Source organism: Lepeophtheirus salmonis, chromosome Z (assembly GCF_016086655.4).
Source record: "Lepeophtheirus salmonis chromosome Z, UVic_Lsal_1.4, whole genome shotgun sequence".
NCBI classification, from domain to species: Eukaryota; Metazoa; Arthropoda; class Copepoda; order Siphonostomatoida; family Caligidae; genus Lepeophtheirus; species Lepeophtheirus salmonis.
The window spans coordinates 11,380,563-11,395,887 of NC_092584.1; the positions used below are offsets into that span (position 1 = coordinate 11,380,563).

General features: G+C 28.7%; 1 protein-coding gene across 2 annotated transcripts in view; it reads right to left on the reverse strand.

Annotated features, from left to right (window-relative positions):
* Window positions 1-1,752: 1,752 nt before the first annotated feature.
* The window catches only part of LOC121130356 (potassium voltage-gated channel protein Shab), a 77,163-nt gene continuing 63,590 nt past the window's right edge, over window positions 1,753-15,325 (reverse strand). For both annotated transcript variants that reach the window (XM_040726111.2, XM_040726112.2), the window contains one exon: window positions 1,753-2,807. In XM_040726111.2, coding sequence (XP_040582045.1) covers window positions 2,542-2,807 — 266 coding nt within the window. In that variant the 3' untranslated portion in view covers window positions 1,753-2,541. The remainder of the gene's footprint in view (window positions 2,808-15,325) is intronic.

A 15,325-nucleotide genomic window follows, 5' to 3' on the forward strand; every position in this document is an offset into this window, starting at 1 on the left:
TTTTTCTCGTTTTTTTATTCAAGATCTTTATTTATTAAAAACATTTAGCAAGCATTAAAATACATATATTTGTATACATATATTGTAATGAATTAATTATATGTAATTGAATCTACATTTTTGTTTGTTTGTGTTTGTTTGTTGAAACAATACATTTATATTTTTTACAAAAAGAAAATGAAATAGATCTATATGTATTGATGTACTCAAAACTATTGAATACATTATATACCATATACATATTGTGTTTTTTTTTTTTTTTTTTTTTTGTTAAAGTTGTCTGTTTATAATAGTCTGAAATCAAGTGTACATATTGTATGATAATTATATTACTAATTTTTTTTAATAGTATAATAGAAAGTTCAATCATTATTTTGATACATTTATAAGTATTATAAAAATGAATATTCACATTTAAAAAAAAAAAAAAAAATATTTGAATGAGATTTTATATTTTGTAAATATTTTTTTACCATTTTTTTTTAGGTAACATAGAAATTGCACTAAAGATAAAAATAATATTACTATAATAACATCAAAAAATTCATGCCTTATGAGTAGAGATATATATATATATATAGTTTTACTAAAGTTGGTTTTTAATTTTTTTTTTTAAATCTCAACATTTACTAAAATTTAATTAAAGTTTTTAATGTCAATTTTATTTAATTATTCATTCAGTAATACATCAAAACATGCACTTTATACATATAAAGGATTTGTATATATGACAAAATTTACTTGGAAACTTTTTGTTTAGATATCAAAGTTGGAAAATTATTAATCTTTTTTTGCATAAAAATATTTTGTTAAAAATAAATTCAAAATAAGGATATGTATTGACAAAATTTTATAGTTTTTATTTGTTTATTTGCCTTTGTTTTGAGAGAATGATTTCTTTTTTGTATTGAGTGTCTCTGGCACCAACGTTTCAGCTTCCTAATGACACATCAAAAGTAGTGGTAAGTGGTATGTTTCTTCCTTGCTTATAATAGTCCATATTTACAGAGAGAAATAATTCAATTACATGCAAATTTAAAAAATAAATCAAAATCAAATTCGGCTTCTGAAAAACCATTGAGCTTTAATATATGTAGTAGTGGAGTTTTAGGGGGGTAGGGGGCATCACTGGGTGAAAATTAAAATTATCAATGAAAAAAAACTTTCCCGCCAATTTTTTGAATTTTTTTTGTGTCATAGGAGCACCTATCAGAATAAATATTTACAATGGAAAAAAACAATGAATAATTGACGAAATTTGTATGTATTTTTTACCTTTACTTTTGAAAGTCAATAACAGCCACATGATACCAATTTTGTGTATTTATTTTTTTGTTTTTGATAAAATGAGAAAAGGAAATTAGATGATGATGTCATTTTTACAAGAAGTTTTCGTTTTTTTAAAAATTTTTTGACGAATATTTTTTGATAAAAATTAAAAATCCATTTTGTAGATCGGGAATTAAAGTGTTTAACAAAAAAATTATGTAGTATATTGTTGTCATTTCTGTGTAATTGAAAGGATTATATTAATATTTGTTAATTTTATATTTTTATTTTTCTGTCAAGTTTTTTTGAAAGCCCGTTTATTGATACATCTTCTGCTACAAATAAAGTTTGGTTTGTTCCGAAAAAAAAAAAAAAATACAATATCATTAACCCTTCGCTATTGAACTGGGATTTTCTGTGCCCTAACGTTATAAAATTGCTTCAAATCTATTTATATTAGATTTTATTCCTCCTAAAACATAGTTTTTGTTTTAATAAAAAATGTATTTTCATGGAATAATTTATAAATTTTATAATTTTTAATAAAAGTTTGTTGAGTTTTATTAATTTGTTGACTTTTAACTCTTCTTACAAATTTGATATCAGCTGAAATTGTATATATCAGACTCAACTTCATCAAAATTAATAAGTATATTCTTGTTACTTAAAATTCGTTAAAAGTAATTAACATTTGATAGAAGTTTGATCAATAATGAAATTATTATGTTTAAACTATAATAATCACAAATGATATCTTGTTCATATCCTCAACTAATATTATTCAGATGAATTTACAAAAAATAATGCATATTTTCTCCTTCTCTTAAATCAAATATGTATTTATAAGAATTTTAATTAATATTTTCGAGTACAAAATGAATGAAATTGCCAGGAAAGTATTACAAATTTAATCAGAGTAATTTTGAATCTATGTCAACTGTGTATCAACCAATAAAATTTGCTGAATGTGTAGGATAACCCCAGTTCCCTAACTACATAACGGAGGGTTAAAAAAAGTTATATATTTAAAAGTGGCTTTAACACCATCAAGTCAAAGTTACACAGAAAAACACAACAGGGTTAAAACAAAGGTACTTTTATTAGGATGTACACTGGCGTCTCTCAAAAAAGTTTGCCTGAATTAAATATGATGTTTTTCTATTTCCTGTTTTTGTATAACCCTTCCCTTCATTTTTTGTTATTTTAATTTGTTTTTGTTGAAAAAATTATTCTGCAGCTTTTGTAGTAGTTTTTGTAGTAGTTACTTGATGTTTAGATCCCATTCATTTCCATAATCATGTCGCTGTTGTCCTTATTGTCTGAGATTCTGTTGAGTGAAGGGAGATTGGGTGGGGTTTGATTGTTTGCAATACGTTCCTTTTTCTTAAAAGCCACTTCGTTTCTCCACAGACGATTTCGGTAAAAGGCTGCGAAACTGTTGACCACAATAGGAATTGGTAGAGTAATTGTAAAGATGCCAAACAGTGCACAGAATGCACCAATGAATCTCCCTGCTCCAGACGTAGGGGATTTTGTTCCTAAGGGAGGGAAAATAGAAAGTAAGTTACTTTACTTTGATTATATTAATTTTGGGCGTACAGTAGACCGCTTTGATTTTCTACTTTTTTGAAAATGAACTATTAAAATTACATTGTCCTATGTACTTATGTTTAAGTCGTTCATTTCGATCAAATTATGAAAAAGGTAAACAACTCTTTACTTAGTCAATGTAGATACTAAGATGATTTTTTTAGTTAATTTATATAAATTATATATTTATAATTTAGATAAAGTGTTTCGAAAGTTTAGTCTAAAATTCTGCAATGGAACAAAAAAAAGAAAAAAAATATTAGGGAAATTTGATGATCTATTTATAGCGTGCATCCTTTTTTTTATTTTTCATAAAGTAGCTTCAGAAAAAAAAGTTAGATATGTTTTGAAAGGCTAGAATGATGTCCATTTTAATCCTCATACTTAATGTCTCCTTCAAACTTTGATCAATATGTGTTACCTAAAGAAAATATAGTAGAAAAAATAAATTTTGCATAGGTCATTTTCATACCCCAAAAAAACTTTTCCGCACTATCCGTAATCAAAATTCGAAAAAGTTGAAAATCAAACCGGTCTAGAGTACAGGTTACAATTTGACCGTATCATAACTAGTGTTGTGTCATTCCTTATCTATTCGATCAATCCAGTCTTAGTACAGCTCCAATCAGTCCTTCGGACTGTCAGTACTACAACGGACTAAAAAAGAAGTTGAATGACGTCATCAAAGACTAAAGTTCAGCAGTTTTAGAACTAATATGCAGGACTGAACTGGACGGGACTACTGCAGTCCGGAATGAGGATCGACACATTACTAGTCATAACGACTAATTTAATAATAACACAAAAAGTATTTTATTTACTCCTAAATAAATTAAAATGTATTCACAGTGAGATATAACTCTCTAAAGACATTTTTTGAAAAACACTCAGAACTTTTTATTTAACCTAATACAATGCCTATAAATACCTTAATGCTGGCCCTTTGCTATTATTTTATATTTTGTAATGATTGCTGACATGCTAGGTAAGTTACAACTTATACAAAATCGCTTCTTGACAAAACATGTGTATACTCATATACAATACCAAATGCAAGTTGATTTATCACTATTTAGGGATATGAATCTGGTCATTAAAAAATCATGATCCACACTCTCATACATACATCTAATTCAATTAAGAACATCTCTAAGGAAATCACTTAGTTATTAGTGGGGTTCTGTATTCCTACACTCGTATATAAATAAGATTATCATTTACGGCATTATGTAAGTTATGAATATCTTTTTGATGGAACTTTATGGGAGAGATTATAATGGGGGGGGAGGGGTTCTTTGTTTCCCTTTTATTCCTCCCCCCTTCCCCTCCAAACCAAAACGAGGAGAGCTCACTCATTCACAAACAAAGAATTAATAACAAAAAAAAAGTTCTATTCTGTTAACATTCAGAAATGTATTTGAGTACCATTAATTAAAATGTTGACATTAATTAATGAGTCAATTAAATTGACTAGATATTCCATTTTAAAAATTCTGAATTCCTTATTAATTACTTATATTCATGTATACAGTCTACATATTTATATTTGAAATCACTCTGATTAACCTATGGTTTTTTTTAATTTATCACAAGTTTCTACGAGTTTTACTCCGTAACTTTAATAAAATTCCTACCTATAAACATTACATTTGCAATGTTTGTAGGTTTGTTTCATATACTACCTAGAATTAGTGAAATATATATTTTTTCTACAGTGCGTTCAAAGAAAAAGTAGGAAATTTACCTGTACAAATAAATCGGTAATTTTTTTAATGTCTTACAACCTACAAGGACAATTTATACTTAATTTGATATAGTTTTAATAGATATTTCAAATGATACCACAATAATAAAGATCAATGGCAATAGAGACAAGGATGAAGTTGATTTTGAGGTATTCATACATTCCAATTTATTTTTAATGCTGTAAATATAGACTAAGGTCTATCCATCTGGAACTTTAGCCAAGAGGATACGCTGTCACATGCTACTATTTCAACTTTTTCTGGTTCTTGGGCTTTGACCCTGATAACATTAGAATATAAAAATCATTTTTATGGAATCAAGAAAATATAACTTAACCCCAATTTGTGATATGTTCAAATATTATATTTAGCTATATTTTGTATTCAATATGCCCTCCTTTATAAGCATTAACCGCCTTTACACGTAGGCGAACAAATTGTAAGACGATGAAGACCATTTGCAAGGCCTACCTCACTAAGGCGATGACAGCTCGGAGAGAATCCAAATTTGAACGAGAGGTGTGCAAAATGTTGCTCTTCACCACACCTAAAAATATTAAGTCCAGGGATTGATGTCAGGGAAGGGGGAATCCCAGATGGAGGCAGGCCAGAAATCCACCATAATTTTCCTGTACAAGTTTTGGTTCTTTTTGGCTATATGGGCAATTCAACAAATTTCAACAAAAAGACTACAGAATGGGATGGGAGCCCCAGTGGAGGGTATTCTCCAAAAAATAGTTTAGAATATTTTTTTTTTTTTTTTTTTCCCACTTTAAGGATTCTTGTCTGGAAGCCATAATATAGCTTTGAGAATAGCGTCCAAAGCTATGGCAAAGTTCAAGACGGTGGTGACGATGAGGGCATCCATGGGATGCCACATCTCAAGAACAGTGGCCCAGGTCGGAAGAAGGGAATTTAATTTTAAAGAAGTCCTTAGCCGGAGGAAGTTTGTTTATGTCAGATTGATATTTTGTTTATTTATACTGTTAAGTTGTCCATCATTTTACTAATTAATTCATTAGAACAATTTTAAAAAACGACGAAACCTCAAGTCTATGAATTGTATTTATAATTATTTTATTATTCATAATGAGATTTGTTATTTGGTTTAATGAAATTTAATTAATTTATTGTGTGTGTTTATTAAACATGTATTTATTATACTTTTCTGTCAAGACAAACTTGTTTATTTTTGTTTCAGTTGTGGTTTGGTTGCATATTGAGAACTTGTAATTAAATGCAACTATAAACTTAGACTGATGTATAAAATATGACCCCCTGCTATGTAAAAATGAATTAAATCTCGCAAGCGTGTCGGTCAATTCATATTTTATACAACTCTAAAAAACATAAACTTATTTTTCTTTTATACTATGACGGCACCCCGATACCATATTCAAAATGCATGCAAGATCTCATAATTCCATTCCTTTTTCTTAAATCACAAATGAATGTATGGATTACATATATACATGTATACAAACAAGTAAGCTTTAAATTGTCTATTGTGTATAAACATTCATTGATAAAGTTTTGTATAAAACGATGAATGATGTTTTAATCGATAGTTCAAATGCAATTTAATCAATGAGGAGATTAATATATACATACACATAGAAGTGATCATTCATAATGTAAGTATCAATCTTGATTCCTCAAAAAATGCTTACTATAGGAGAAAAGATATAATTATGACTATAAATTGATACATTATAACTTTTGTATATTATTCGATTATTGTATGATTAATCATATATAATGTAGACATACTCTAACGATTCGAAGAAGAAAAAAAATACTTGGTGCATTCTTATATTTCTTTAATTACCAATAATGTTATTTAAATATATATACGTAGGCCTTTTGAAAAGTCTGTGCAAAGTCAGAGAGATTGCACTACAAAGGTGGAATGCAGGAGGTTTTTAATTAGTTAGTATCTCTTAAAAGAACCCATGCCAGCATTCAACTAGATCAGTCTATTTCTTTCTGTTTGGCATTCGTTTAAATCCAGGAATTGGCCGGAAGATTATGGGAGTGTCTTTTGGATTCTAAGGAATAATCCTCATCGACTATCTCGAAAAGAGTGAAACATAATAGATGCAAATTTTCATCGTTATTGGATCCTTTAAAAACCAAGCTGCAAGAAAAACGCACAGTATTGGTCCACTAAAATGTCATTTTCTATCATCATAGTACACCAGCTCACACCTCAGCAGTTTTGATTGCAAAATTAATGGACACTGGGTTCCAACTCAAGATGCCCACAGTAATAGCAATATCCAGCACCTTCATTCTTCTTTAATCCATTACGTTGTACATTTAATCAATGCTTTCAGGAGTAGTACCAAAACAGGGTGTCTAGAATGTTCAGCGCCACTTGTGCCCATATGACCACTATTAAAATTTTGAAACCACTTACAAAAAAGTTATTATAAACGGTGCCGAGTCCCATAATCTTTATCCAGCTTCTTTTTAGTCTCTTGAGAAGTTGTGCCTTTCATAACACACAAAATTATTTGCCGACCATTTTTTGAAAATCCTCTTCTTCGATTCAAACAAATGCCAAACATAAATTATATGACCAATCTAGCTAAAAGCTGGTGTGTGTTCTTCCAAGAGATGTTAATAGCCCCAAACATTAACATTTATTACAAAAGACAAGCTTTTTTTTGTTCAATCATAACCTTGACTTCCAAAAGATTTTTTTATTTTTCGATTTGAAGGGATTTTTAGTTTAACTATTTATTTTCTTATAGAATATTTAATAAATAAGTAGAGTTGTAGCTATGATTAAACTCCTGAGTTGTGAAAGTCCTTTTCTACTACTTTAAATTACATATATTCAGAACCTTATTGAATATTCATTTGTGCTCATAAATGAGGGAGATTCACCTTTCGGATTTGTTGCAAAGTTATAATTGTAAGTCCCTGTTGGATTCAGAGTGGAATTGAGGACTGACAACAAAGTAATTCTGGCCAATGTTTATTTTATTTTACCCTCCACCCTTGCCATAGCTAATTGTAGCTGCTCTACTGCAAATAAATCTTCAAATCGTCAGGGTTTACATATTGATTTTTGGATAAGTTTTTTAAGACCCCCTAAATACACATGATTTTCATCACTAGTAATAAGTGACAAAAGTAAGGAGATCAACAACTAACAAATAAAATATAATCCATGGATAGACAAATTCTTCATGCAATAATAATAATAATAATGGTGAAGCTACCATTGTGATGAGTGGTTAATAAAACTCCTCATATAAGAGAGTAAAAGCAACAATTAGAAGGGGGGATAGAAAGCTGATTCAAAATACAGTTTTCCTCTTCTTTTTTATGTGTAATACTATGAGAACACAAATGAATAATTATATTTGAAGTTTCTTACAAAAGAACCATCTCAATATGAAATATCTCCACCCATCATCATGCACCTTCTATCTCCCACCTATGAATATTGTTTGACAATGAAGAAACATACTTCTTTGTTTGCAGGTTACGTACATATGTAAGCATAAAAATTATAATAAATTATTATAAATGAGAGAGGGGAAGGAGACAGTTATGGTTAATTATATTTTTTATAGTATTGTGTACATGGACTTAAACAATTATCGACTCAAATAGTTGGACTCATACCCATAGGGTTGAGATTTTAAATGCGGAACAAGCTTAAACTTCAATTTCCTTGAAACCCTCAGATATATGTTTATGATTAAGTGTGCTCATCAAATAAAGCTGACTAAACTCTCTCTTTTATTACAAACTACTCGACGCTACTCATACATAAAAGGTGGTAAACTTCATTTTCACATTATGAGGTCAATTTTTAATTTGTATAATGTTCCAAATTAAAATATAATTGAAAAAAAAATCAAAAAGCTAATTAGTTATATTGAAATTTAAAAATTATTTTTGGATTTTCGGACTTAGATTTTCAGATTAGGGATTTGCTATACTTACTTAATTGAAAAAGTTAATAATAACTATTGAATGTTGTGTATTCAACTTTGTATTTATAAACTATCAAACTTTTTATTTTCAACCTCTTTTTCACATTCAAAATATACTTATTTCTTTTGAATATCAAAAATAAATTTTTTGATATGGGGCCTTTTTGTAGCCACAAGTCGAAACTAAACAAATAAATAAATATTCTAACTTTATTGGTGTATACTTATAAACATTACTGTTCCTTTTTTTTCAAGTTATTATTCATTTCAAGAATTTTTTTATATCCTTCTTGTATTTCAAACTTTACTTCTACCGAGTAATCCATTAAACTCTTTACAATTAGAATTTTAAGCTTCAATTTTTTAGTAAACAATAGAATTTTAACAAAATTAATTATATATGTGTGTCTGAGCTCTTTTAATCATTTATGTAGCCATCCTTTGTAGCAATGATTGCTTCCAGAACTGGTACCTACTGTGGAAGTAGTCTTCTCTCATGGCGCCCTAATGCTGGCTGGCAGTGGGTCTCTTTGTTTGGATTACACACAATGCAGACCTTCAGACAAATCTTTGATGACGCCCCAGAAGCTCGGTGAGCGCTGATGTGAAGTTCTTATGCATCCAACATAAACTTTTACAAACTTTGTCAAAAATCCATTCAATTCTTCGAATCAAAAATGGCTATGTTACAGAATCCCTACCTCATCAATTTATACTAGTAAGTCTAATCATCAGGACGAGAGTGTAACTTGAAGGGAACTATGCAGTTGGATTCTTGTTGGCAACAAGTTATCAAACAGAACAAGGCATATTTGGCTTAAATTGGATCATTGAAATAAAGGAAAAAACAAAACAAAAACGGAAATACTTTTCCTCAACTTATTAAATATATGAAATTCATTTTAAAAATTTGGATAAATAATATGAAAATGATAGACCGGGAGTACTTAAAAGATAAATAGCCGTTGGTATGATTGACTTATTTAGCTGACTACAAACTGATTTCATGACTTTTTTCTGGTTTTTTTTTAAGAGGAAAGGTTGGGTGCTACTATAAAGGTAACAACGAGGTGTATGATTTTCCCTTCGCTATAAATTGATGACAACTCATATCTTTTTATCGATTCAATGAAGGTTTAAAAAATAAAAGAAGAGAGTGGAAGACGTAGAATAAGAAGAGGATAATCTTTAATCTCTGTGAATATACATAACTCAGATATTCATACTTTCAATCTACATAGGTACACAGTTGAATATATTTTGCTTAACTTTCATATTCAGAGAGAAAATAAAAACTTTTTCTTTAAAGAAAGAAAGTTTTTTTTGTGTGTATGTTTATCAGATGTGTGTGAGTCTATAATAGATTAATATACGTTAGGACGGTCTGTTTTTCCTTTTTTGTTTCGAAATTTCGACTGCGGCTAGTGTGGAAAAGTTGTCCTCGTTTGGTACGATATAAGCCTCCACAGAGTAAGGAAGCAAATCGTGAAAACTTTTAGCCTTGATAAACGTCTTTAAGTTTCCCAAAAAGTACACAGAGTTTTGCTTTAACTTTGACATCTTCTTCTTTTATCTATATATACATATAATGTCCCCAAAATTTTTGTTTCCGTTTGAGATACTTTTCACTTTGTTAGTAGTTATTTGATTAAACTTTAATTGACACGATTGTAAAAAACAGAATCTATTTTTTTTTAAAAAGTTGTTCATTCTATTAAAATGGACTGAAACGTAGCCATAATTTTAACTCAAAACCACAAGAAGTGTTCTTAATTTACGGCCGGCATCTTTTAATGTATCAAAAACAGTTCCTTGAGAGCCTGAATGGTAGATTGCCCAAATGCTTGAGGCCATTGCTCCACCCATCTTCCCCTCAACCTTGCTGTGATTACACTTGAGGGCCCTGATAGCCTTCTGAATGCTTTTCATGTGCTACCTGAAAGACTTGATAATCTGGCGCGTTTATTCCAGCTTCATAATGGTCTTTCAAAACTGCCCTGTTGTCCCAGACTTTGGTTTTGTGGCCGCTGGGTCCCATCCTATAAATACCCCAAAATATTTAAGTATTTGCAACTGCGTAATTTTGGTCATAGATTGATTTGGTAGAGATAATTTGAAACTTACAGTTTTCTTTTTCAATTAATGGTACTTACATTTGCATAGGATTGCGGTTTTTTTTTGGCACAAGATCACTTTTGGTTGCCGAATTTTATCTGGCTCAACTCAGTAATAATGTGCTACAGTACAACAAAATATGAAATAACTTTTACGGAATTTCGATTACATTTATTAATTTTTTCTTTCTCAAAAACGTAAAAAAGATGCGTTCTTTACGTAGATCATCAAAATTTCATTTTGTTATTTTCCTTTTTTGCTCCAAACATTGACCAAGAAAAAAACTTTATAAATATTAATTACAGCATATAACCAGATTTATCTGAATATTTTACTAAAAATGAACGAAAATTATTGTCTTGAGTGCATGTTTTGATCTTTCCTTTCTAAAAAACGTGAAAAAAGATGCGCGAAATAAACAAATCACTAAAATTCCACCTCTTTTTTCTTTCCTCTTTCTGCTAGATACATTGACTTTAGAAATACACTTTAAAAATATTATTTACAGCTTAGAAAACTGTCTAATCAAAGACTATTATTCAAAATAACAAAAAATGTTTTAAGTCTTTATTAATAACTACATATATTTAACCTTTTTTCGAAAAATGACATCATCGTGGAACAATGACATTTTACAAAGCTTCTTTCTTGACGTATGACACAAATTTTCCTTACTAGTCGTATTCGAAATTCGAAGCACATTTAAAATAAAAACCTCCTTAATGTACATACATTTATACCTATTTATTCAAATATATAGAATATATATTGAATTCTTAATAGATAATGATATACGTAAAAAGTATTCAGTCGAACGTTTTTATTTTATATCTTTTTCCAAGTTTTAAAAAATATTTAAAAATGCAAAACATACATTTTCCCGCTTCTACTAAATTTCCTTTGGAATATTTTATTTTTCAATATACATGCTTATAATAAAGTACTTATACTGATACATAAACATAAAGATTTTTAAAGCCATGTAATACTTATTTGTTTGAGTATTTTCCCAGTGTATATAAAAATTCTTTGCATTCGTTATCTAGCTTTTAAATTAGATTGGAGAGGCTTTTATGATATAAATATCTAATGTGTCAAATTCTGTACTTAAAAAAAATTTTTTTTTATGTTTTTAGTCATCAAAAGAAACATTAAATATCCTAAAACAGTGGCTTTAGCCAAAGGGAATTTTTAATATTGTTATTGTGGTCCTTTCTGTCAGGCAGAGGCAAGGGTTAGGACTTACTGCTTTTTGAGTGATGATCTCGGAGACCGACTGGCATATAAGAAAATATGAATTTGGAATGCATCATAACAGAGTTTCTATTATTAATTTATGAACATAAACATAAAAGTAGCTATCCCAGGCCACTCTTAATAAAACATTAAAAAATTATATTAACTTGATGATCCTTCTTTGATGTACATCGTTTGTTTCATTATCTAATTAATTTTATATTATTTAAGTTACATACACGAATTTATTTTGTAGTGCTTCACCTCTTGTTTTTGTCTTATGTAATAATTATGATCGTGCTTTCCACTTTTCATTTAATTAAAATTGTTTCATTCTTACTTTATAATTGTTAATTTCAAGTATTATAATTGTACTTGATCAAGTTAAAGATGTATCTACATAAATGGTAGTAAAAGGTAGAACATGGATTCTTATTATGACGACAGATCTGCTTAGACAACATGAATGGACATCCAGGTTGCATAATCTTTTAGTGGACGGTCTAGTAATTGGAGATACGAGGGTAGAACCATATTTTTTTATCATTTCAATGCTACATTTAATAACATTCAATTGTTTATAATAAAGTCCGTCTCTCCTATAACCTTGGGCACACAGCGACAGAAGCTTTGGCAGGTCCGGCCAACCTTGTGTGGATTGTTCTACATAATCTAATTTGTTAGTTATAAGTTTTAAAATATTTTCACAATTTATTTGTACCACTCTGTTGCTCGCTATTTGTCAACAAAATGTATGTTGGGATGTAAAAGTTAAATTGGAATAGAGTTATGCACTTACCTTTACAACTAAATTGATAGGTAATATAACTTCCGTTGAAAGTTGTAATGTTATTTAAAATGCATAAGATCCATTATTTTGCAGTTTATATTTTAATTGAGATGTCAAAATGAAACAAATAATTTGGATAATGTTTAATCCAATTTGTTTTTTTATAGCAAAATGCTATTTCTTTAAAACATACATTAGTTGACATAGTTTTAGACAAATTTTTTATACAAACTGGAATTAATTTGAAATTACCGATCTACATATGTATGTGTCAATATAAAATAACAAAGGAACACATTCATTTTGTACTAATGAATTCAAGACAATAAAGGAATTTATGACTGATTCAGATTCATTTTTCATTCCTAAAAGAATCCTCAAATTAAAAGTAGGATTAATGAAACATATGTTAAAGAGTTTCTTTATAACTAAAAAGTGATTTCATAGATTCTATATCTTGTTCTGAACTCGATATATTTCCAGTTTGCCTAAAAAGGGATGAAAAACAACACTCTTCTTTATACCCTTATAACTTATTCATAATAAATAGTGATATAGAATATACAAATATTCTATATGTAATTTAAAAAAAATATATAAAAAAAATCTCTTAAAAAAATATGCATCCTCAAGGATTTGTGTTCTATTTTGTACTTTTTAAGTAACACAATTTTGAAATATTTAAATTAACTACTCATTGTGAATGGATTCCTTTATTGTTTCTATCTGGGTATCTCATTCCCAAGGATGAATTCTCCTCCCGTTGTCCCTCATGGAATGAGGAATCCGAATTCGAACATCTCTTGAGACTGATATCAAGTTAGAAATATCTTCCTTCAATTGTTTAAGTCTTCCTTTTACAATTCATGACGTCATAAAATTAGCATTAAAATTAGAACAAAATGTGATGACAAAACTAACTATTTGCTTGAACACCCCCATAAAAAATGAAATCACTACAAAATGGAACAAAAAAACCCACTTCTAATGAGTCTTTCAGTATGTTTAAAACTACCAAAACTGATCAAATCAAAAACTAAAGAAAGAAAATCTTGATTTCGCGGCATAGTATAGTTATTGATTACTACATACATTGAATTGATAAGCGTATCAATAGATTTATTATTTTTGTGCAATTTTTTGTCCAAAATAATTTCCAAACGAACATTAAAATTTTGAAAAATGAGCATCAAAAATATAAAAATGAGGCAATTTGTATTTAAATAAAAATACATAATTATTAGGACTATTTAAATTATCAACCTTTGTTTTATTCTTAACATAATTTAATGATATATTTAGCTGTTATCTAAATAGATACAGTCGGCGTTGAGAGCGGGTACAAAATGTAAAATACAGATGCAACTTAAAATATTAATTTGCGGACTTACATTATTAGTTATAGAGTAATTAATTGTTGCCAACTAAAATTGGATATAAAAATCTATAATAAGGGGAGGGTCACTTGTTAGAACTCGCTCGAGAACCTTGCTTTTTTAATCTGATTAGTTATCTACCTGTTTTTTTTTTCCTCATTCATAATTGTAATTAAACTTATAATATTTTTAATTCTTAAACTGACTTATTTGTATAACTATTATTTGGATATATTTACTGTTTTGGATTACAAGCTTTTATGATTTTTGACTGATGTGATATGTTTAAATATTATGTCTAGGTCTAAGTGAAAAAAAAAAAGTTGCTGTTTCCACGAACTTTTCTCAGGCCCAAAGTAGCACTTTCTTATCCACAAATTCGACATAAGTATCCTATTGAGCCGCTCCTTCCTCTCACCGCAAATAGAGGCCCAATTTTACATGCCCTTTCCGTAACGTAAACAACTCTGGTTCCTATTGTATTTTATTCTCAAGACATGTATCACTGAACCTGCACCCCAGCTTTTTGAATAAGGCACTGGGAAACATGTCACGTGAGAGAAGCTTCAAAATTTAATTCCTTCGTTGCTCTATTTTACTTGTTCTCATTTGATTTATTTTTACTTGAGTCAAAAGATTACATAAGGAATCTTTAATCCCAAAACCTATCTTTCTTTGAGTTTGAAGACAATCGACAAATATATTTTTGATTTATTAAAATATAAATTACGAGTACTACTAGATGAAATCAATCCTGTAATATTTGACGGGATATATAAATTTATAAGAAATTAAAGTGTGAATCGATTTTGATCGAATGCTACAAAATGATCTCATTTAAAAAAAAGTTCTTACTATTCATTGAGTCAATAAGCATATTAAGAAAATTACAGAAAGAAACGCAGAATGCCAAAAAAAACAAACAAAAAACACACAAATATTTTATTCTCCTTCAAATACATACAAAAACCATGGGATTCCTAAATTAGATCAAAAGGCTTCCCAAAAAAATATATATTGATTTAGAAACAAAAAAAAATTAAAGAATTATCTTCCTGTTCTAAAAAAAATTCATTTTCTTCTATTTTTCCTTATACTTTATTCTTCCGTTTCTTTCCTTAAAAAATCTCATTGAAAGCCTATTTTAATATATATATATATATATGTTGCTATAACGATATTGCTTCAAAAAATGTAATACCTAATAAGAACATGATTTAAAATTTAATCATGTCAAGAAAAAGAAGTAAT